We start from the raw sequence: 24925 nt of genomic DNA on the forward strand, positions 1-24925 counted from the left end.
ACACCATCTGTTATCTCTTCTGCAAGGATAGTTCAACTCCTCCCCTGGTGAAGAGAAGTCAGATTATTCTTTGCGTCCCATTCAGGTATAAGAACTGTTCTGTACCTCTGAAGGGACTTTACTTAACCAGAGTAATAAGTTAGAAATCAAAAGAAATTAGAGCTGGAAGGGACCTTAAAGGCCACTGTACTTAATTTTGCCTGATATTTGACATTGAATGTAAGAAAAATTTATTGTAGAGCCCATTCTCTTCAGAGTTCCTTCACTGAACTTTCTTTATGTCTTGCATCCAGTGGGTCTATCTTGTAAATTTTGGCCTCCTCCTAAATTTGCTTCTTCATCCATATTACATTTTGCCCAGGCTATGGCAGAAACTCCTGGGTGGTTTCACGGCCCCTGGTCTCAGTTCCTCTAAGTTCATCTGCCTACTCGGGTTGAGTGATCTTCTAACATGACAAGATATGCCTAAAATAATGCTGCTAATGGCTTGCCCACACAGAGTTAGTGCATACTAGCCGCCCAGCGTGTGCTCTGCACAGAGGCCTGTAGTCTGAACTGTGCTTTGCCAAGCCTCCTGGGGCTCTTTGGCCTTGAGGAAGGGGAGCTTTTTGTGATCACTCCCTTTATCTAATTGGTCCTTCAGCAGCGGGGCGCCTTTTTCTAATCAGCGGAGGCACCCTTACTCAGCCAGTGGTAGCCCCAGGCCTCATCACCTGTGGGATACAAGCCATGCTCTCTCCCAGGCTTGCTTGGGCCAACATCTCTATTTTTATTTCTGTCTCTTCTCACACTTGGACCCCTGGTCTTTAGTCATCCCCACCTGCAGTATTTACAGTGCCCAGCAGGTGTCAGGCTTGAGTGTCTTTGCACAGGTGCTCCCTGTGCAGTTAATGCACCTCCTACTCCACCTCTGCATAGCCTCATCTTTCTAGACTGTACTTCAGGGTTATCATGAAGCCGTCACTTAGATATAACTTTTGGCCTCCATAGGCACTTCTGTGCTTAAAGGTTATAGTTCTTTATCTCATGTGATTGAAATTTTGAGTTTATAGATCTTCCTCCTTAATGAGGCTTTAAGGACAGGAGTCATTTCTAATCCTTAGCACAGAGCAGATGCTTTTCAAAGGTGATAAAATGTATGGTTTAAATGACTCATTTTACAATAATTTTGCTGTAGCTTCCGATAGAAATAAAGTTTCCAGATGTTGTGTTCCTGCAATAAGAAATAAAGATGTGACCTTCCAGCTGTGTAAAGCCCATCAATGCTGTGTAAGTGCATCGGATGCGCTAAGGAACGTGGAGCCAAGTGGGCTAGTTGTGAGAGAGAGAGACTTAACTATGTTAACAAAGGTAAGCCTTCATTGTGTCCTGCCAACATTTGATAGTTACTTTTGGGCAAACTAAAGCAATAAAATTTTAAACTGTTCCTCCCCATTAAAGGGATTGAATATTTGGCCACTTTGGTGCACCTGTGTCTTGTGAATTGTCCAGTTGGAGATGGAGGTTTAGAAAGTGAGTTTCAGTCTTGTTTAAGTCTCTTCCCATCAGACTGGTCTCGTGATTTCCTACACACCATGTTACTTCCTGTCTACCTTTCCTTGGTGTTGTTCATGCCTGGATTGTCTCCTGTACCTGCTCAAACCTTGGTCCATTCTCATTTGTACCATGGAAGTTTGTCATGCCGGATACTGTCAGAACTCATTTTACTTAAGTTTGTGTTAAGGTGCAAAGCACACGTTTTGTATATTATCTGTTTTTTGTGTTTGTGTATATTTTTATGGTTTCTCTTCAAGAAATATTATGAGTAGGGAAATAACAAGATGTAAAGAGCAAAAAAGTCATCATTCTCTTTTAAGTTGTTAGAACATCTACCTGCAATCATACTGCACTGTGGTATGTGTTAAAATAGGAAATTTATGTCATGTCCCGTAGGAGCAGGAAAGTCAGTGGTGTTAGTGAGGGTGTGTCATGGAAGTAATCACTAAGCAGGTGACTGCTGGTTGGGGTCCTGAAACATTAGTGTGCCTTCCCTGTGTCCAGTAGTGGTCTGGAGAGGTCAGGAAGCCTGCCTTTCAATTTGAGGGAACAGAGGGTTTGAGGTCCTCTCTGTTCTATTGCTCTAGTACACTGCATAGCAGCTCATAAAATACTGTGTTTATAGTTGATATTTAAATCGCTGATTGATCATCAAGATTGGGATGTATCATTGGAAATGAAAATAGGAAGAGTCTTATGCTTTTTAGGTTTTTCCTTTTTTCCCGATGTCTCAGAAGGCTCTTTGACGGGGGACTTTTTATTCTCCCATACAATTCCATGAATACTTATACCCTGGCACTTATTTTAATGTCATTTTCAATTTATAAATGTCTCTGAAACACATACTGTAAACTATTTGAGGGTAATGACCATGGCCATCGATGACACATCTTAAATGTGCATCGTGTTAATGTTTGAGTGTCAGGTGGTCTACCATCAGTGCTTCCTTCTTTCACCCAGTTTTCTTCCTCATTTCCTTCTCCAAATTTGTCTCATTTTTCTACTCTCCCTTTTGCTTCTCTATTCTTGCTTTCTCTTTCCCATTGCATGTGTCATTCTTCTTTTTCTTCTTCTTCTTCTCCTTCTGACTTCATTATTATGGCCAACCGAAACCTTTTCCAGGATTGTCTCTATCTTCCTTTCCTCTTCATTGCCATCCACAAACTCTTAGAGAATATTCTTGCTTGACTCCCTTACTTCCTAGCATACCCATGTACTTCCTGGTCACTTTAGAACATTGAAAAGGGTTGGAATTTTTAAAAATAGGTAATTATAATCAGTCTTCTTTCACCTCTGGCATAAGACTCTTCTTCCTCAATCTGACCATTCTTAAATCTAGAAGTACTCCAGCTCATTGGTCTCCCTTACCCCCATGTTTAGGCCAAAGAACTTGTGAAACCTTAGCCCTGTTTAATACTTGAATTTATCAAAACATAAGAGGGCTAATTCTGCCTAAGGGCACCAAAGAAGAATAAAGATGCCACAAATAAATGTTTAGTCCAGATTTATAATGGACCCTTAAGTGCCTAGTTGAGTGCTAACCGTTAACTCACTTGAACACCAGGGAGGTCATGACACAAACTAACATGTTAATTGTAAAGACACTTCACTTCACCATTCCTCAATGTAGCTGATAAACTGCATCCAGTTAGCTTAAATAACATGAATGATGAATTTCCCTGTGTATATAAATTGGGAGTTTCTAAAGTTTTCTTTTTCCCTTTGTACAACTACTGACTGGCACCTCGCTTGGTCAGTGCAATAGGAAATGATGACTAAGAAACACATTGTCTCAATATCAGTGGACATAATGTCCTAGTAGTCTATAAAAATCTCAAAATTCTTAATCTAAAAGGTAGGTCTGCCAATCTTATATCCTTTTCCTTTGTTAATATAAGTATCCAATCTATGAAGGTCTCAGTTTCCTTACTTAGAATATGAGGTGGATAGATTGGCTAATATCTAGGGACCTTTCCAATTTTAATATTCCCTAGTTATAAGGGCTGAGCCAAATACAATGGCTCCCTTAATCATTAACCTCGCTCATGATGAAAGTTATCAGCAAGTTCTACTTGTAAGAGATCAAACATTCATATCCATGTATATTGTAGCACATTGACTTTTACAGAACTCCAAGTAACACAACATAGTTACATTCATAGACTTAAGGTCACCGTGGTATACTTTACAATTTTTCTTTTCCCTAGGAAGGAAATGTAGATCCCTAGGAAGGGATTTCTTTCTCTGCCTTTCAGTAATGTAAGCCTTTTATTATCTCTTGGATCCTAAAAATGGGTAGGGTTTTGGCAGGTGGAGCTTAGGACAGACATTCCAGGTGACAGGGACAACAGGAGAAAGGGCAGAAGGAAGAATGGATTTTCAGAAAGAGTTGATATCTTACATGATGAGAGCAGCGTTTCACAATCTCTGTCCTGCAGAACACTGGTTTTAGATGATGTTAATGTAGTTACAAGACAGAAGCATTTGGGAAGAGCTGTACTCTACATCCCGACATGAAATTCAAGTTTCACTTTGTTTCATTACATACTCTGAAAAGTTTTGGAGGAAGGAATTGATTTATTTTTGTTTAATTCAGTCTTACTCACAGTTACTTGACAAACCTATATTCAGCTGATGGGACTGTATTTTGTGAAAGGCCAATCGGAGAAATGGTGAGATGGAGCTTAGGCTATTTCTCTGTTGGGACAGGCATGTGATTATTTTTCTTATAATTCTTTACTGTTTGTCCTAACAACTGTTACTTTGCAGGCGTCAGGTTTTTTTTGTTTTTTTTTTACATCTTTATTGGAGTATAATTGCTTTACAGTGTTGTGTTAGTTTCTGCTGTGTAACAAAGTGAATCAGCTATATGCATACATATATCCCCAGGATTCAGTTTTAAGCCCTCTGTTTTTATCTGAGTTATTGGGACTCTTAGAAAGCTCAACAATCCTGGAGTCTTCATCTGTGATGTAGTTTCCAGAAGCTCCTGGCACTTACCACTATTTCCTCTTGATTCTTTTCCTCCGACTTCAGACTTCTTACAATTACGAGCTGATGGTTTTCTCAGCCTCTAGTGTCAAAACCAGCTACCTCACTCATCTTCATTGTCTCAGTTACAAGGTGCAATATTTCCCGTGTTTATATGCGTCAAAATAGAAGTCAGGGATTGATACATAGCATATGCGTAATAAAAATTGTATTTCTTTTTTTCTTTGTTCAAAGGTATCCAAACACTGGCCAAGTTCTTAAATTGAAAGTAGAGTGATCTAACTTATTCAGCTCATCCAACCATCAAAGTTGAATATTTGTCTTTTTTCTTACACATATTTCTTGTATTCCAATTGTGACATTCTAGAGCACAGTGAGTACATTTATAACTTATTACTGCATTACTACCTTGGCTATTCCTTGATCAAAATTTACTTCATACAACTGACAGCCTAATTAACCTACTAGAGTCTTTTTTTTAATGTACGCATATATTAAAAAAACTCTAGTAGGTTAACTGCATTGCTAATAACTGAATTTTTACACCTCTATGCACCCATGTATCCAACACCAGATCAAGATATTATAAAATATTTCTAACACCCTACACGGTTCTCTGTTACTTCTTTCTGTTCCATACTCTCCCAGGGCAACACCTAAGCTGACCTCTATCACCATATATGACATACGTGGAAACACACAGTGTGTATTCTTTGGTATCTGGCCTCTGGTTACATATCATTATATCAGTAGTTTATTCTTTTATTGTGTTTTCCTGATTTTTTTAAACCTAGACATTCATACAGTGTCAAAGTACCACTGAGTTCTTCATATTATTATGCTGATCTCCATCTTCAGGGGCTTTCTACAGTCTTCCATGTGTCTTTGCACCTACTTTCTCTTCCGTCTAATTATGTTTCATTTAACCAACCTCAGCCAGCCTTCCCCCATATTCCCCAACACGTAGCACTCCTGTATTCAGCTTTTTTTTTTTTTGTCCCCTATTCCATAAGCCCTTTGTGCCATTCCTGACACTGTGCCTGTTCCCTGCCCGGAAGGCCTGTTCCCTACCCTCTATATACTTGTTCAAGACTCAGTTTAAATGCTACCTGTTCTGAGAAGTCTTCTCAGAAGAAGCCAGTACTTTTTGGAGTCCTTCTTTAATGAAATCCCATAGCAAGTGTAATCTGTCCTCCCTGATCTGGTAATTAATTATCCATTGTTCCTATCATATAGTGTTTGTTTTCCTTGTGTGCTGTTATTATTTATTGAAGCAGATTACAGTGACTTGAACCAGGAACTGGGTCATTTTCCTCTTCATTTTAGTGCAAGTTTCTGTGATAAACTCTTTTTCCCTCACTTCCCATTCACCCTCAGCAGTTGTTAAACATGAAGTACAAGTGAAACTTATTGGTTAACAGGTTTTTGTGGTCCTTGGTTCTGGTCCCTAGGTCTAAGCTGCACTTCTGTAGTGCTAATTTGACTGATTTCTTATTGTCACATAACTCAGGCATTAACTAAATCCTTACAAATTTAGCTACATATAAGATAGTATTAAAAAAACCCAGTGGATATCAAAAGTTTTGGCCTGGAGGAGAGTGTTGTATGAGTCCTAGTTTGGTGGGGCTCACACTTAATGATCGAGCCTTCCAATATTCCACTGTAAGTAAGAAAGAGGTATGCAAATATATGGTTAATATTTAGCAGTGTTGATAAAAAGAAGAGAGAAAGGGACGACAGATACTTTGAGGGCCTTTTGGAATTCATGAACAATTATGATTGGATGGGGAAAAAGAAGAACCGAGGGCTAACCTCCCACAAGTGAAGTCAGGAAAGAGAGAAGGGCTCATCTGGTATGCAGGTAGAGAGGTTTGACCTACAGAATCTTAGAAAACCTCAACAATCTGAGCAGCGTTTGCAAGAGGCAAACTAAAGGGCTAACAGAAGTCTGCAAAAGTCTCACACAAAGAACTCTGGCATGGTGTTCATCATCTAGCTAATCCTAACATGCAGACATTTATGAGAGTAAAGTCAGGTCTTTACCAGAGTGGGTTTCTTATTTGGGCAACTGGGTCAAATGAAGAAAGGCAGGTGTAGGCTGCCAGAGTAATAAATAAGGAGAGGAAAAACAAAAAGAATGAGACATATCATTCATCAGTGATTTCCCCCCAGTATTCTTAGCCTCCAGCTTATCTCCATCTTACTGCTAACACAGGAACTAGACCGAACAGTGAGGTAAAAGGTCTCTACAGAAACTGAGGTAATATAGAAAATAAAAAAATAAAACATAACATTGTCAATTTTCTTCCTAGGGGTAATTGAGATGGTAGTTCAATAATAACATAAGGTCAGGTGAAGTCTAAAGAAATTTTAGAAAAGCTGGATAGAGTAAGAAAACATCTGTTCGCTGCCATCTGAATGTTAGAGAGACACCAAGACGTGGGCCAAGTTGTGGAGAGAAGGGAAACACATACACAAGCTTGACATTTGGTGCAGCTTTTCTCCTTTGGGCCTTTGCTGATTCAAATCTTACAGCCTACGAACTGAAAAGCCAAGGAGTTCAAAAGACTCTAACCACAGAAGCCAATGGGCAACAGCTCAAGCTAAAGGCAACAACTAATGGATTGACAAGCTAAGTGTATCTTTAGTCTTACAGGGCTGCGGGAGCCATTACATTTAAAGCCTAACAAATACAAGGGTAGTTGGGAATAGGGAGAATCCAAACTTTCACATGGTAATCCCAAAGGGCAACACCCGTAGAGGAAGGACAAGACAGGAATAGACCAACCTTCACACAGACTGAAAAACGGCTTTGAATGAGCTCAAACGGAGAATGGACTAAGGTTACCAGTCCCTATAGTAACTGTCTGCCATGGGCCAAAGTAAATCTTTTCAAGAGAAAGATAACAACATCCAGAATGTGGAGGTATCTTTATAGTTTCCTAAAATAAGTTAAGCCCAATTTTAGTATAAAAAATAATTGGACATAACCAGGAAAAAGACTAAATGATCAAAAGTTCAAAAAAAGAAAGAAAGAAAAAAGACAACATAAATAGACATAGGAGGACAAGAGTTAGCAGGCCTTGGTTAAAAAAAAAGCAACAAAACTACTATGGTTAAACAAAGAAAATAGGCACATGGCAAATAAGCATATGAAAAGATGCTACACATTCCATGTCATCAGTGAATTTTGAATTAGAACGATAATGAGATACCACTACACACCTATTTAAATGGCTAAAATCCCCAAACTGAAATACCGAAGTTGGTGATGATGCAGAACAATTGGAATTCTCATTTGTGGCTAGCGGGATACTTGGCAGTTTCTGACAAAATAAATGTAGTTTTACCATACAGTGATCTAGTAATCCTGCTCTTTTGTATTTACCCATAGGAACTGAAAAGTTCTGAAAAGTTATGAAAGTAAGAGCCTTTACAGTGAGAAAATTCTATGATTCTATGGTTTTTCAACTCATTAATTTGTGTAGTTCATCCATTTTACTCATTGTATACACTTAAGTATATTGTTCCTTGAAATGGCCATTCAAAGTTGTTTCCTGTGCCACACACTATGAATGTTAGGGTTGGTCCTGTGTAAATCTTACCCCCATTGATTTAGTATTATCCCTAAACAAGCAACTTTCTTCCATAAGGAAACAAAAAAGAGGTTCAGAAATGTCCAAACTAAGTTTTTATAAAACTGTGTTATCAAATCTTATTTATCAAAAAACTTCAAACATAGCAGTATGAGTTCCCATATACCCTTTACTCAGCTTCCCCAAATGTTAACATTTTCTATTACTAGAGTATAATTATTGAAAGCAGAAAGTTTACATTGTCACAATGCTACTAATGATTTATAGACTCGTATTCAAATATTGCCTATTGTCTTGCGGTCCAGATTCAAATCTAGGATCCCTTATTGCATTTGCTTGTCATATCTCCCCATTCTTCTCTAATCTAGGATAGTTCCTCAGTCTTTTTTTGTCTGTTATGACCTTGAACTAATGGAAAATCTTAGCCAGTCATTTTGTAGAATTTTTCTCAAATAGGGTTTGTTTGATATTTTCTCATGGTTAGACTGAGGATATGTATTTCTTGACAAGAACACTTCAGGAGAGATATTATGCCATTTTCAGTACATATTAGAGGTACAAACAAATCTGTATGTCTCACTACTGGGGATGCTAACTTTGATGACTTAGTTATAATGATAGCTGCAAAATCACTGTTTTTCCCTTTGTAATTATTTGAGATTGTTCAAATATTCTGCTTCTTGTTTAATTTTCCCATACTAATTTTAGCATCCATCAATAATTTTTGACTCCACCCATTACTGTGGTGTTTGATGATTGTTCATTTTCTATCCCCATCATTCCCTCTACATTTATTAACTATAATTTGAGTATAAGAAAGAGCTGTTCTTCTCCTTCATTTATGTATTTATCTGGTTATTTGTTCATATATATACATACATCAGTGTGAACTTGTGGATAATTATTTTATTCTACGGGTTAAAATTTATTACTATCATTAATTGTTTTGTTTCTCAAAGTGTTCCATATTTGGTCACTGGTACTCCTTCCAGCTGTCTCCTATATTTTTCCTACATGGCCATACAATTGTTGGAGTAATATCTTACTTTCTGACACCACAAAGTGCTCCAGACCCATCTTTTACTTTCCTCTGTCTCAGCCTTGAATCAGTCATTTCTCCATGGAGTTCTTGTTCCTTGCATTAATAATGGTATTCAGAAACCAGAATCTTGGTATGAGGTGGATTTATCACTATCCAAGCTACCTCATTGTGTTTTCAGCAGAGAGAGCTAAAAATATATATACGAATACATAAAAATATACAAGTATCTCTATTTTCATATTATCTATCTGGGTGTGTGTGTATATACACACACGTGTGCACGCACACACATTATCATCTGTCTATCTACATATATATATAACTTCAAATTGATATATGAATTCAAATGGATACCTTGATTCCAATCCAACAGCACAGGGTTTATTCTAGCCTCCCTTACCCTTTCCTTATTTGTCACTCTTTAACAATTAGAAACCTGATTCTCATTATTTGCAGTCTATTCATTTGCTCAATTCTGGAATACACATAAAATATTTAAAAATCATTAACCTGTACACGTGTGAAAAATAAATTTACTAACAAGTTCAATATTTGTGTACATTTCTTTTTGTCTTTAGCTTTTCAGTATATATTGTGCATGGTTAATCACAGTATATTAAAATACTGTTTTCCAAAGTTACTTAGGTTAGCTCTTTCCCACCTCCTTCAGTGTGTTTTTTTTTCTTCTGCAGTGTGAGAAAATCTAGTACTTTGTGTTCAACTCAGACTACCAAACCAGAAGTTCTAGCAGAAAAGGTGATAATCCATATGTGCAATAAGATCCCCAGGTGATTCTTTTCATTGGAGAAATATGAGGAACACTGCTTGACGTCTCTACAACTAAGATGTCTAAAATGAAACTTCAATGATTCCTTCTTCCAAACTTTTCCATCCTGCAAATCTTTTCTTCCTCAGTGAATGGTGCCATGATTCACACAAAAAGTAACTCCATGCAAAAACCTGGGAATGATCCTCAGTTCCTTCCTTTTGTTCACTTTCTGCATAGACTGCATCATTAGGTCCTCTGGAATCTCATCTCTCTCTCTCTCATCACATATATAATGTTTCTCTTCATCTTCATTGCCACCGTCTTAGCCACTACCATTTCTCCTTTGCTCTACTTGAACAGCCTAGTATCTACACAACTATCTTTTCATTTAATTGCTTTCTCTTGCATCTAAGATAAAGTCAAAATCCTTAGCCTTATAGATTCTGGTCTTGCCTTTTCTTGTAAGTTGTATTTTCATACTTATAAGTACAGGCACACTCTCACACACACACACACGTATAGTTGGTATTGTTAGTTTAGGTTTTGTTTGCCCTCCCATCCTAGCATGAGAAAATTAAGAAACAAAGTCAAACCAAAAAAAACACTTTAAAAATAAATTTGAATAATATCCTTTCCCTCCAGAACATTTCTCTAAAGCAGTATTATCATTAATGGCAGTACAGACCAGAATTTTTTCCCTTAGACATAAAGGCATGGTGAAGAAGTCTCATTAAAAACTGGAATCTAAGCTTTCAATGTCAAATTCTGTCCCTAATTTTCTGCAGTAAGCCATAATGATTAAAGTATAGGAATCTGAATCAGAGGTCTGGTTTAGTATAATCTTTTTTGTAATAAGCTTTGTACCTTAGACAAGTCATTTATCTCTCCGTTCCTTAATTTCTTCATTTATAAACGGAGATGTTAAGAGTATTGATATTCAAGGCTAATGAAAAAAGAATGCATCTAAGTACTGTATCAAACACTTTAAAAAGTAACCAGTTCAGGTTCTCTGCCCATTTTTAAATTGGAATATCTGGGGTTTTTTGATATTAAATTGTATGATTTCTTTAGATAATTTGGATATTAACTCCTTATCAGATATATCATTTGAAAAAATCTTTCATTCAGTAAGTTACCTTTTCATTTTGTGATGGTTTTCTCCTCTCTGCAAAAGCTTTTCAGTTTGATATAATGACACTTGTTTAATTTTACTTCTGTTGGCCATGCCTGAGGAGATAGACCCCCAAAAAATATTGCTAAGATCGATGTCAATGTATTTTTCCTAGGGGTTTTATGGTTTCAGGTCTTAAATGTGAGTCTTTAATCCATTTTAAATTTATTTTTATATATGGTATAAGGAAATATTTCAGTTTCACTCTTTTGCAGGTAGTTGTCCAATTTTCCTAACACCATTTATTGTCTTTATTTCATTGTATGTTCTTGCCTCCTTTGTTGTAGATTAATTGATCACATAACTGTGGGTTCATTTCTGGGCTCTCTATTCCACTGACCTATGTGTCTGTTGTTATGCTAATACCATACTGTTTTGATTACTATAGCTTTGTAGTATAGTCTGAGATCAGTGCATGTCATACCACCAGGTTTGTTTTTCTTTCTCAATATAGCTTTGGTTATTGGAGGTTTTTTGTTTGTTTGGATGATTCTATACAAATTTTAGGATTATTCTAATTCTGTGAAAAATACCATTGGTATTTTGATAGGGGTTACATTGCTTTGGGAATACATACAAATGACCAAAAGACACATGAAAAGATGCTCAATATCACTAATCATCTGGGAAATGCAAATCAAAACCACAGTGAGATATCACCTTACACCTGTCAGAATGGCCATCATCCAAAAGGGAACCCTTGTGCACTGTTAGTGGGAATGTAAATTGGTGCAGCCACTATGGAAAACAGTACAGAGGTTCCCCCAAATGTTAAAAATAGAATTACCATATGATCCAACAATTCAACTTCTGAGTATCTATCCAAAGAAAACAAAGACACTAATAAGAAAGGATGTATGCACCCCTCTGTTCATTGGAGCATTACTTATACTAGCCAAGATATGGAAGAAACTAGTGTCCATAAATAGATGAATGGATAAAGAAGATGTGGTGTATATATACACACATATATAATGAAATATTACTTAGTCCTAAAAAAGAATGAAATATCTTCACTTGCAACAACATGGATTGACCTAGAGTACTAGGTGTGCTAAGTGAAATAAGTCAGACAGAGAAGAACAAATACTGTATGATTTCACTTATATGTGAAATCTAAAAAAGAAAACAAAAGAGAAACAAACTTGTAGATACAGAGAACAAACTGGTGATTACTAGAGGGGAAGGGGGATGGGGACTGAGAGAAATAGGTGAAGGGGATTAAGTGGTACAAATTTCCAGTTATAAAATAAATGTCTTGGGGATGCAATCTACTGCATAAGGAATATAGTCAATAATACTGTAATAATTTTGTATGGTGATATATGGTTACTAGACTTATCATGGTGACCAATTCAAATGTATTTAGATGTTGGATCAGTATGTTGAACACTTGAAACTAACATAATATTGTATGTCAACTCTACTTCAATAAAAAAGTGACCAGTTAACATTAATTGGTATTATAATTACATTTTCTCTTCATAAAGGCACATTTTATTGATTTTTTCATTATAAAGTATAAAAGTACCTTTTACTTTCAAGATGAGTTCTAAGATTACTTGTTAATGTTAATATGGTAATTTAAAATACGTCTAGATATAATTTAATTTTAATTGCCTAACACAAATATGTCTGATATTCACCATTATGAGTTCAAACCTTTTAGTAAAGATGTCAAATGAGTCACCAAAACATTTTTGTTTATTGCCTCTCATTGAACCCTAAATGCTAACAAGACTTTTTGTTGGAATGAGGGATCAAAGTTTTATACTCTTTAAGAACTAATGCCATAGCTGTTTTATTTTTATAAATAAAGCTCTTTCTGTTTACTTTGTAGTGTACAATTTTTGACTGGCCTGGAAAGAGAAAAATTATTCTTTGGGCTGACAAAAATGATAAAGAGGCTCATTGCTGATGAAGGGAAGAAGACAAAGAAGAATAGAGAAAGAAGGATTAGTTCCTCTTTCAAAAGGGAGTAAGATACTAGAGCTTTCTGCAGGGAAACTGAAGCACACCTTTCTTTCTGAGATTTGAAAGGAAGAGATGCCCTACATTTAAATATCTAGAGTATATCTTCCATTTAAAAATGAACCTAGCTATCTTTCTGTTTTTGTGCCACTACCATACTGTCTTGATTACTATAGCTTTGTAGTATAGTCTGAAGTCAGGGAGCCTGATTTCTCCAGCTCCGTTTTTCGTTCTCAAGATTGCTTTGGCTATTCGGGGTCTTTTGTGTTTCCATACAGATTGTGAAATTTTTTGTTCTAGTTCTGTGAAAAATGCCAGTGGTAGTTTGATAGGGATTGCATTGAATCTGTAGATTGCTTTGGGTAGTAGAGTCATTTTCACAATGTTGATTCTTCCAATCCAAGAACATGGTACATCTCTCCATCTATTTGTATCATCTTTAATTTCTTTCATCAGTGTCTTATAATTTTCTGCATACAGGTCTTTTGTCTCCTTAGGTAGGTTTATTCCTAGATATTTTATTCTTTTTGTTGCAATGGTAAATGGGAGTGTTTCCTTGATTTCACTTTCAGATTTTTCATCATTAGTATATAGGAATGCCAGAGATTTCTTTGCATTAATTTTGTATCCTGCAACTTTACCAAATTCATTGATTAACTCTAGTAGTTTTCTGGTAGCATCTTTAGGATTCTCTATGCATAGTATCATGTCATCTGCAAACAGTGACAGCTTTACTTCTTCTTTTCCAATTTGGATTCCTTTTATTTCCTTTTCTTCTCTGATTGCTGTGGCTATAACTTCCAAAACTATGTTGAATAAGAGTGGTGAGAGTGGGCAACCTTGTCTTGTTCCTGATCTTAGTGGAAATGATTTCAGTTTTTCACCATTGAGGACGATGCTGGCTGTGGGTTTGTCATATATGGCCTTTATTATGTTGAGGAAAGTTCCCTCCATGCCTACTTTCTGCAGGGTTTTTATCATAAATGGGTGTTGAATTTTGTCGAAAGCTTTCTCTGCATCTATTGAGATGATCATATGGTTTTTCTCCTTCAGTTTGTTAATATGGTGTATCACGTTGATTGATTTGCGTATATTGAAGAATCCTTGCATTCCTGGAATAAACCCCACTTGATCATGGTGTATGATCCTTTTAATGTGCTGTTGGATTCTGTTTGCTAGTATTTTGTTGAGGATTTTTGCATCTGTGTTCATCAGTGATATTGGCCTGTAGTTTTCTTTCTTTGTGACATCCTTGTCTGGTTTTGGTATCAAGGTGATGGTGGCCTCGTAGAATGAGTTTGGGAGTGTTCCTCCCTCTGCTATATTTTGGAAGAGTTTCAGAAGGATAGGTGTTAGCTCTTCTCTAAATGCTTGATAGAATTCGCCTGTGAAGCCATCTGGTCCCGGGCTTTTGTTTGTTGGAAGATTTTTTATCACAGTTTCAATTTCAGTGCTTGTGATTGGTCTGTTCATATTTTCTATTTCTTCCTGATTCAGTCTTGGCAGGTTGTGCATTTCTAAGAATTTGTCCATTTCTTCCAGGTTGTCCATTTTATTGGCATAGAGTTGCTTATAGTAATCTCTCCTGATCTTTTGTATTTCTGCAGTGTCAGTTGTTACTTCTCCTTTTTCATTTCTAATTCTATTGATTTGAGTCTTCTCCCTTTTTTTCTTGATGAGTCTGGCTAATGGTTTATCAATTTTGTTTATCTTCTCAAAGAACCAGCTTTTAGTTTTATTGATCTTTGCTATCGTTTCCTTCATTTCTTTTTCATTTATTTCTGATCTGATTTTTATGATTTCTTTCCTTCTGCTAACTTTGGGATGTTTTTGTTCTTCTTTCTCTAATTGCTTTAGGTGCAAGGTTAGGTTGTTTATTCGAGATGTTTCCTGTTTCTTAAGGTAGGATTGTATTGCTATAAACTTCCCTCTTAGAACTGCTTTTGCTGCATCCCATAAGTTTTGGGTCGTAGTGTCTCCATTGTCATTTGTTTCTAGGTATTTTTAAATTTCCTCTTTGATTTCTTCAGTGATCACTTCGTTATTGAGTAGTGTATTCTTTAGCCTCCATGTGTTTGTATTTTTTTACAGCTCTTTTCCTGTAATTGATGTCTAGTCTCATAGCATTGTGGTCGGAAAAGATACTTGATACAATTTCAATTCAAACAAAATTTTTTTTTAGCTAAGTAGTATTCCATTGTATATATATATATCACATCTTCCTTACCCATTCATCTCTTAATAAACACTTAGCTTGCTTCCATATGTTGTCAATTGTAAATAATGCTGCCATGAACATTAGGGTGCATATATCTTTTCAAATTAATGTTTTTTGGTTTTATTTTTTTCGATATATATCCAGGAATGAAAATGCTGTGTCATATGGTAGTTCTAATTTTTTTTACAAGTTTATTGGAGTACAGTTGATTCACAATGGCGTATTAGTTTCTGCTTTATAACAAAGCGAATCAGTTATACATATACACCTGTTCCCATATCCCCTCCCTCTTGTGTCTCCCTCCCTCCCACCCTGGACCCCTCTTTACTGCTTCCCAGCAGGTGCACTGTCCTCTCCCTGCTGGACTCTCCCTCTCCCTCCCATTCCTCTTCCACGGCCTGGTGGGAGAGTGGGGAGAGGGACAAGGAAACTTAGGGGAAGCAGCAACGTTTCAGCCTTATAAGAGTGAGATAATGGCTTCCGTGGTGGTGCAGTGGTTGAGAGTCCACCTGCCGATGCAGGGGACACGGGTTGGTACCCCGGTTCGGGAAGATCCCACATGCCGCGGAGTGGCTGGGCCCATGAGCCATGGCCGCTGAGCCTGCGCGTCCGGAGCCTGTGCTCCGCAACGGGAGAGGCCACAACCGTGAGAGGCCCGCGTACCCCCCCCAAAAAAAATAAATAAAGAGTGAGATAAGTATGTAAAAAAAGATCCCAGGTACATCGACTCAGTGGATTAAAAAGTTACGTTAAAACACGCAATTTGGCAAAGCTCTTTGGCTGAATGTTTACTGACACTGCGTTCAGAATTCTGTACTGGGGGAGTACATGTCCGCTCCCCTCAGGCACCTTTGAGTCCAAGAGCCATTCGGAGAAGCTAAAATCATAGAAAACTACAGGTGCTCACGCACCCTTCAAAGGGTGTCTACAAACACACACACACACACACACACACACACACACAAAGGGCACCTTTGGATGTCACAAAGTCCATGGATTATCCAAAGCCTGCCCCTTGATTCCAGTTAAGAAGTTCTAGTCTACTTATCAAAATCTTGAGAATGTGGTATCACTGTTGACCCAGAGATTTCACTACCTGAATAAAAATGTCACATGTACAAAATACTAAATGGAAAAAACTCCAGTTCAACACAGATTATTTTTCTGAATAAAAATGTCACATGCACAAAAAGACTAAATGGAAAAACTTCCAATTCCAGACAGGTTATTTTTCTATGAGGGTAGGAAGTATATGGTAGCCGAGATGCAGAGAAGAAAATAGCCAACTCAGGGTCATGCAGTGTCACTGGAAGCTTCTTCTGAACCTCCCAACTCGTACTTCCACTCCTCCCCTTGGGGTCTGAGTCTTGCTTTTTTTCTTGGGTTTCCCTGGTGGCACAGTGGTCAAGAATCCGCCTGCCGATGCAGGGGACACAGGTTCGAGCCCTGGTCCGGGAAGATCCCACATACCGCGGAGCACCTAACGCCCGTGCGCCACAACTACTGAGCCTGCAAGCCATAACTCCTCAGCCCGCGAGCCACAACTACTGAGCCCACGCGCCTAGGGCCCATGCTCTGCCGCAAAGAGAAGCCACCTCAATGAGAAGCCTGCACACTGCACCGAAGAGTAGCCCCCGCTCGCCGCGACTAGAGAAAGCCTGCGCCCAGCAACGAAGACCCAACGCAGCCGAAAATAAGTAAAACAAAAATCTTAAGGAAGGAAAACAAGAATTCTCATTGTTGTGCAACCATCCCGACCATCCATCTCCAGAATGTTTTCATCCTGTCCAAGTGAAACTCTGTCCCCATTAAACACTGACTCCCCACCCCCCTCCCAGCCCCTGACACCCACCACTCCACTTTCTGTCTCTATGAATTTGACCCATCTGGGGACCTCACAGAAGTGGAATCATGTAACATTTGTCCATTTGTATCTGACTTATCCACTTAGCTTAATGTCTTCGCGTGTCATCTGTGTGGTAGCCTGTGTCAAAATTTCCTTCCTAGACCCCAAAGCCAGTGTGGACAGTACACAGTGAGTGAGAAGGAAATAAAACCGTGGGTCTGAAGAAGTTCAGATGTTTGCCAAGTGCAGTGGGAAAGCAGTGAATGAGAGGTGTCCTGATCCAGTTTGCACTGAAAGAGGAACAATTGATTTTGGCTGCTGCATAAATGGATGGGGTGGGGATTCAGTAAGAGTGGAAGTCGGGAGACCCAGATAAGGTTAGGAATTTGGCGTGGCAGTCCAGGAAGACGATGTCTGAGAAGATGGAGAGAAGTAAACAGGTTCTCTATATTTGGAGGGAGAATCAGCAGGGCTCATCGGGGGATCAGATTGCGGGGAGGTAGCGGGGCGCTATTCTGTTTACTCTGTGTGCACGTGTGTGCTTATGCCTCTACTGCTGAGACTTAATTGTTTCTACAAAGAAACACTAACCTTTCCTCTTAAAAGTGGAATTGTTACATTTTCACTGTTCATACAAAGAAATGTCAATCTTTGAAAAATACATAAATGGTCTTTGTATCAATTAGAAACTTTCCTTCCTGTTTGTGGGTGAATAATATCTGTTGTGTGAATATACACACTACATTTTCTTGATCCATTCATCTGTCAGTGAACACTTGGTTTGTTTCCACAGTTTGGCTCTGAATCTTGCTTTTGAATTATTGTTTGGACTTTGATGAGAAGTATCTCTGTTGTTCAGGATGTGCCCAGAGGTTTATTCTGTCTTCTGATCACTTCCATATTTCTAATTAGCCCAAGCAATGCATACGTAGAGTCAAATCAGTTCATCCAAGGTGCAGGGACTGAGTGTCTCTTTGGTTTGCACTCGTGGACTTTCTGAGATGTTCTAGGTCTCAGAGGCCGTGCAAAGAGTGTCTGAGGTCCTCCAGAGCTGCCACAGCCTGGCTCTCCTCAGGGTCTGCACTGCTGGGAAAAGCACTGCTGCTTGAGGACCTGTGTCCCTCTGCTGTAGACGTTGCATTGTTAGGAGGCAAATGAATTCAGATTTGCGTTCATCATGCTTTCAACCATCACAGCTGATTGGGTCCTTGTATAACAAAACAGAAGTTCACTCTCCCTCTTGGCTAACAGGCTTTCAAATATTAGAAGGTTGGTATTCTGTCCCCATGAAAATTTCTCTTGTATACTGTGAAATACCCTGATTGCTTTATCTAGTCTTCAGATCTGGATTTGCATAATCCCACCCCACCGCACCTTGTCCAAATGTGCAACAGTCGGGTGGGACCCATCTTAAGATGTGTTGGTATGTTGTCCAAAAATGGCGTAAACAGCCCAGATTGAATGTGATGTTGTAAGTGAGCAGGACCTTGTGGGGCCTTCCTGGGACGGATTCTCCCCATGTCTTCTGCCTGCTTCTTGTCTTTAGAAAATTTTAGCCTCCTAGCCTTCCGTGAGTTGGAAACAAACAATTTAATCAGAGAAGGGAGAAAGTGCCAAAAGAAAGGAAAAGAGTCCCAAAAGACCCAATAATACTAGTGTAGCCGTTAAACAAAGTCAAGGACCTTTAGTTCCTCCTCAAGGGCTGTAGATACTGTTCTGAGCCACGTCCTTGGAGCTGTTTTGCAGAGACTGAAGCCCCCAGCAGGGGGGAGGAAGGTAACTGCATGCTGCCCACAAGCACGTAGACCCCAGAGCAGCTGGAACCAGCCGGTTGATGATGTTGACCTCAGATTACCTCACCACCAACCAATCGGAAGAATGTCCACAAGCTGACCACACACCCCTCAACCTCCTCTCCCTCACCCCACTCGTTTGTAATTCACTTTCAACATTTTTTAAATTTTATATTGGGAGTATAGTTGATTTACAGTGTTGTGTTAGTTTCCGGTGTACAGCAAAGTGATTCAGTTATATGGACACAGATATCTATTCTTTTTCAGATTGTTTTCCCATTTAGGTTATTACCGAATTTTGCTTTTTTTTCGTGGTGCTGTGTGGCTTGTAGGATCTCAGTTCCCTGACCAGGGATTGAACCCGGGCCACGGCCGTGAAAGACCAGAATCCTAACCTCTGGGCCACCAGGGAACTCCCTAGGTTAATACAGAATATTGAGTAGAGATCCCTGTGCTCTACAGGAGGTCCTTGTTGATTTCCTGTTTTATATATACTTGTGTGCATATGTTAGCCCCAACCTCCTGATCTATCCCTCTCCCCCACCTTTTCCCTTTGGTAAACATAAGTTTTTTTTCTATGTCTGTGAGTCTGTTTCCGTTTTGTTCAGAAGTTCATTCGTATCACTGTTTTAGATTCCACACAGGAGTGATAGCGTATGGTATTTGTCTTTGTCTGACGTCCTTCACTTAGTCTGATAATCTCTAGGTCCATCCATGTTGCTGCACATGGCATAATCTCATTCTTTTTTATGGCTGAGTAGTATTCCATCACACATATGTACCACATCTTCCCTATCCATTCCTCTGTCGATGGACATTTAAGTTGCTTCCATGTCTTGGCTATTGTAAATCGTACTGCTATACATATTGGGGTGCGTGTGTCTTCTTGAATTATGGTTTTCTCTGGGTATATGCCCAGGAGTGGGATTGCTGGGTCCTACGGTAGCTCTAGCTTCAGTGTTTTGAGGAACCTCCACACTGTTCTGCATAGCGGCAGCCCCAGTGTACATTCCCACCAACAGCCTCACCCCATCTGTAAACACCTTTCCCTGAAAGCCACGGGGGAGTGGGGGCCTTCTGAGCCCTAGATACCTGGACCCCTTGCTTGTTGCCCTGCCGTAAACGCGGCACTTTCCTTCACCGTGACCCGTGTCCGTAGATGGGCTTTAGTGCGTGCGGGCGAGTGGACCCAAGTGTGGTTCCGTAACAGCGTGTTTGGAGATCAGCAGAACTGTCGCCTCTCCTCCTCTCTCTTCCTCCTGCGGATGCAGTTTAATACAACAACGGCTGTAGCTCTAGTGCAGAAATACCAGTGGGGTGAAGCAGAAGGGCTTTGTCAATACAAGCCTCTGGGCATGAGAGTCCCGTGGAGAAAATATTCCAACACAGATGCCTGGACCCAGCCTCACAGATTCTAATTCCACAGCACTGAGCCAGGGCCTAATTTTAACCTTCTCAATGGACATGCTTCTGATGTGGAAATGACTGGGTGGGATGTGCCACCCAGGCTGGTGCAGTAGGGGGTCTTCAAGGCATCGTTGAATGCAATAAGCAGGAGGGAGGTGAACCGTGACCTGGATTTCAACCAGGCAGCCTCTGGCAGGGCTGTGGCCGGGCCATGGGTCCACAGCTGAGCAGACGTCTGTGTCAGCCTGCAGTCCTCCTGCCAACGGGTCCGTGACAAGCCGTCCAGCGGCCTGGTGCTGCTGCGGATGAGCAGCCCTGGGATCGGAGTTCAGCCCAGGCACCTACCTGCTACATACATAGTGCATGTGCTTGTGAGGAAACCGCCCTCTCCACCAGGAAGCCTGGAGCACATCCTCCCGTACAGCCCTCAGAGGGGACCAACCCTGCTGACACCTTGATCTCAGACTTGCAGCCTGCGTAAATGTCGGACAGTGCATTTGTGTTGCTTAAGCCCGCCAGTGTGTCGTATTTTGTGACGCAGCCCAAGTAAACTGCTACGACCTGTATTTTGAATAAGAAGGAATTCACATGAGACGGTCACTTTCCTGCTTCCCCTGCCTTTATTTTTTAATTTTTATTTGTAAAAAATTATTTATCTCTCTTAGGCTGCATCGTGTCTAATTGCAGCACGCGGGCTTAATTGCCCCGTGGCGTGTGGGATCTTAGCTCCCGGACCAGTGTTCCCAGGCTTTGAACCCACGTACCCTGTATTAGAAGGCGGATTCTTTACCACTGGAACACCAGGGAAGTCCCTCCCCTGCCTTTAAATTAAGACGTGTCGCTGAGCTTCAAAGAAGAGCCTGTCCTTTTCTGTTAGATTACAAACTTGAGTTTTCTTCTTAAACAGTGCGTTTCCTGGTTGTGGTAGATGTGTTAGTGTTGAAAAAAATGGTTGAGAGACTTTAAGAGGAAAATGATTTTACAAATCCTGAAGATGGGTGCCAGTTATCTTGATAAAATTGGTATGTTAAGAGACCCAAAATAAACAGGAGAAAACACAGGCAACTACTTAGGAAATGCAGGATGGGAAAGGCTTCTTCAAGTACAGTGTCCAAGCTGATGAAAAGTATGAAGTGAAAGTGAAAGATTTGAACACAAAATATCTTTTTAAGTGTCTGTATAACAGAATGTGAGAGTAAAAAGTTAAGTTAAAAAGAGAAAGAACAGGGATTGACAGATACACACTTTTATATGTAAAATAGATAAACAGTAAGGACCTACTGTATAGCCCAGGGAACTATGTTCAATATCTTGTAATAACCCATAATGGAAAAAAGAACCTGAAAAAGAATACATATATTCTTACATAAATACATGTAACTGAGTCACTTTGCTGTACACCTGAAATATTGTAAACGAAGTATACTTCAATAAAAATAGATAAGTGACAAAGTAGGGAAAATATCTGTATTTAATAGAAATGCAGATACAAAAAGAGAAAGCTTTATATTGTAAATCTCCATATATATGAAGAGATCTTAATGAAAGCAAACTAAAAGGTGGCCATTGCTGCTTCTGGTCAAGGTGAAATCGCAGGGTCCAGGTTTACCCTCCTAGCTTCAACAACTTTAAAAAGGGGGAAATGTATGAAATGACAGTTTTTCGCCTTTTGGAGAGAGGGGTGAGTCGTGAGAGACATCAGCTCACTGCTGGACATCCTGTTCATTGGGATGACTCTGTACTTCTTATTCCCTTTTTTAGAGCATTTCCTCAAGACAGCTTGTAATAGAAAGACTTCCAGAGAGTGTCCAGGGCAGGGGGCTGGGGAGCCCAGCATGTCTCTGGGCTGGAGGGATAGAGTGAGGTGTGGAGGTGGGCACAGCAGCTGGGGTTCACAGGCCACCCCAGTCTTCTGCTGAGACACGGTCAGTGCACGTGGGTGAGGTGAGAACTGGAGGCCTGGTGGCGTGCTCATGGGCGCACTGCCCTTCCAAGGCGCTTCCCAGCAAGGTACTCCGTGTAACTGATGTCCTTACGTGGTGAACTTGGAAAATGCGAGAAATGCGCCCTGGAGGTTTGCCAGGCTCAGGCTCAGAGGAGGTGTGGTCGCTGTCGTTCCCACACAAGCAGCATTTCATCGGTGAGAATTCAGGCAGAGGCCAGAGTCAGCAGCAGCAAGAACTGGAAAAGACCATTCGTGGCTCTAAGCAGCCACTTCCAAGAGCAGTTTTGGAGAAGCACACATTTTGTGCAGGATTCATTTAATGTGGCAGTTCAGCTGGGGAAATCAGGAATGGGTTAGGTGCTTATTCATTTGCATGAATCATCACTTCTTATTTCCGTTTTTAGAGGATTTCCTCAAGACGCTTGTAATAGAAATACTTCCTCTGTCCCTTTCGTAAGTATCTAAATCTTTTTAAAAGCTAAATCAGTCTCTTGCCAGCATTACAACCCAGGAATGTTTATGTTAAGGACCTGAGAGCTATCTTCTTTATCTCTCTGTCACCAGGGGAGTTTAGGCTAGGTGTTAGGCACTTTCCTCTGAGCTATAAGTACGTGCTTGTCCTAGAGATAGGAGAAGTTGTCTTTCTCCTTTGGATAAAGGGTATTAACTAGCATGGACAACCACCGAGATGACCAGGTGAATTTAGGATGTACTCTGAAAGAATGTATGCCATTTTTATGGTGGTGTCAAGTCTATTCCCATGAGGCAAGTTCCCGTTTATCTTGAGAACCTGTATGCAACAGATTTTATCTGCTGAGCTATAAAAAAAAAAAGGTGAGGTTGATTTCATTTGCACAAACATTAGTGGTTCACCTGTGGGTGCACAGCACAGTCTGGTTTAATGGTTATTCAACAGTAAAACCGTTTTCTTTCTCTCTACATTTGTGGAGAGGATTTTCTCGGTTGGCGAGAGATTTTTTATTTTTATTTTGTGTGTTCGTTAATTAATTAATTAATGAGACTGTGCTGCACAGCATGCGGGATCTTAGTTCCCCAACCAGGAGTCAAACACGTGCCCCCTGCAGTGGAAACTAGGAGTCTTCACCACTGGACCACCAGGGAAGTCCATGGAGATTTTATTTTTACCTTTTCCCCTAGCAGCTTTTAAGGAACAGTTGGCCAAGACACAGTATTTCACCCCCAGTGATAAATAGTGATAAATCATTACCCTTCTGATTCCATTTTTGAAAAATGATATTTTTACCTAACATAAACAGTATCCTCTTTAAGAGGTAAGAGCCCAGGTATCTGTTTTCTGTTTTCGGTTTGTGTGTACGTTCTGATTTTCGTACAGTTTTTAATGCGTTGGTTGTGTAATCTAAACAGCTACAGTTTCTATTTTCTTTTCCTTCCGTGGGCAATATTAGTTTGTGTCATGGCTGGGCATTTATTGTATTCTAGGATTTGAATGAAAGTTGTAGCGTTTCAGTTAAGCGAACATGATACCCTCCTTCCCCTCTCCTGGTGGTGGGGGAATCTCAGATGTAACCCGAAATGTCCCAGGGCCGGGAAAGGACCAGGGAGCCTGGAGACCATCACACAGCCCCCACTTGAGGCCACACCTTTCCTTGATCCCTAACAGGAGTGAAGACAAATGGGCAATGGAGTCCCTGGTCCAGGCGGCACACCCTCGCAGCACAGCAGCACTTGAGCGCCAGATGAGAAGGAGACATTTCATACGCTCACTATCTTGACGGCACGGAGACTTCTGGGAGGCTTCTGGAGTCCGGGTACTTGTCTCGTGCTCCTGGCGGGCTTTGGCAGGCGGACTTCGGGCGTCCGCCTGCGCAGGTGCGCCTCATGATTTGTGCGTGTTGGCGCACGCGCACCGTCGCCGCCCCGCCCTCGCTTCCTGTGCGTGCCCAGGTCGTCGCTGGCCGTCGTTCCCCCGTCTTGGCCTCTTGCGGGCGAGCATTTCGGGGGCCTGCGGGGCGGTACGCTGTCCGGGACGGCCGGCAGCCCGCGGGAGCGGGCTGTGTGGGCGAGGGTTCGCGTGGGCCGGGCGGAGGCTGGAACTGTGACCTCCGAGCTCGACCGCGGAGCCCGCGTTTGGGCCGGAGTGGCCGGGCGGCCGGCAGCGGTGCAGTGCCCGACCATGTGCAGCGCGGGGCCAAGCGAGGTCCCGGGAGGGACGTGGGCCCAGAGCCGGCTTCTCTGGCCCAGTGGTCTCGGGAGGCGGAGCGGAGGGACCCCGAGAGAGGAGCGCGCCCGAGGAGCAGCCCCCGGACCGGAGCCTCGGGAGCCCGGGGCCGGTGAGCGAGTCCCGACGGGGTAGGTGTTGCGTCTGCAGGCCTGTAGTTGGTTGTGGAGCCTGCGGCCCTTGAAGAGCAGGGCTTGGGGTAGTCCGCCCCGGGCCCCGCGGTAGAGCCACCTGGAGGGTTTGACCGCTTCCCGGAGGTGGAGGGGCCGGGCTGGAGGACAGGGCTGGCTGCTCCGGATGGGGCTCCCCTGGGACTTGTGAGCTCCGGGTGTCCTGGGGGAGCAGGGTCCACAGGCTCGGCCGGGACGTGCCGCGTCTTCCCCTCCGTCCAACCCCGATCCTCCTCCTCGTCCTCCCCCTCCTGTCGCCGTCTCGGCATC

General features: G+C 41.0%; 1 protein-coding gene and 1 pseudogene across 3 annotated transcripts in view; both read left to right on the plus strand.

Annotated features, from left to right (window-relative positions):
• The first annotated feature begins 1134 nt into the window (after window positions 1–1134).
• LOC308610914 (centrosomal protein of 78 kDa-like) overlaps window positions 1135–24925 on the plus strand; it is a 558473-nt pseudogene continuing 534682 nt past the window's right edge. The window contains exon 1 of the transcript in view: window positions 1135–1350. The product of the transcript in view is annotated as a centrosomal protein of 78 kDa-like (transcript). The remainder of the gene's footprint in view (window positions 1351–24925) is intronic.
• LOC308610931 (uncharacterized protein) overlaps window positions 24386–24925 on the plus strand; it is a 64258-nt gene continuing 63718 nt past the window's right edge. For both annotated transcript variants that reach the window (XR_014014700.1, XM_081259913.1), the window contains exon 1: window positions 24386–24616. Coding sequence is in view for 1 of the 2 variants with exons in the window: in XM_081259913.1 (XP_081116039.1) it covers window positions 24441–24616 (176 nt within the window). In the remaining variant the exon portion in view is untranslated. The remainder of the gene's footprint in view (window positions 24617–24925) is intronic.

Source organism: Mesoplodon bidens, assembly GCF_964165515.1.
Source record: "Mesoplodon bidens genome assembly, contig: HAP1_SCAFFOLD_96, whole genome shotgun sequence".
In the NCBI taxonomy this organism is placed as follows: Eukaryota; Metazoa; Chordata; class Mammalia; order Artiodactyla; family Ziphiidae; genus Mesoplodon; species Mesoplodon bidens.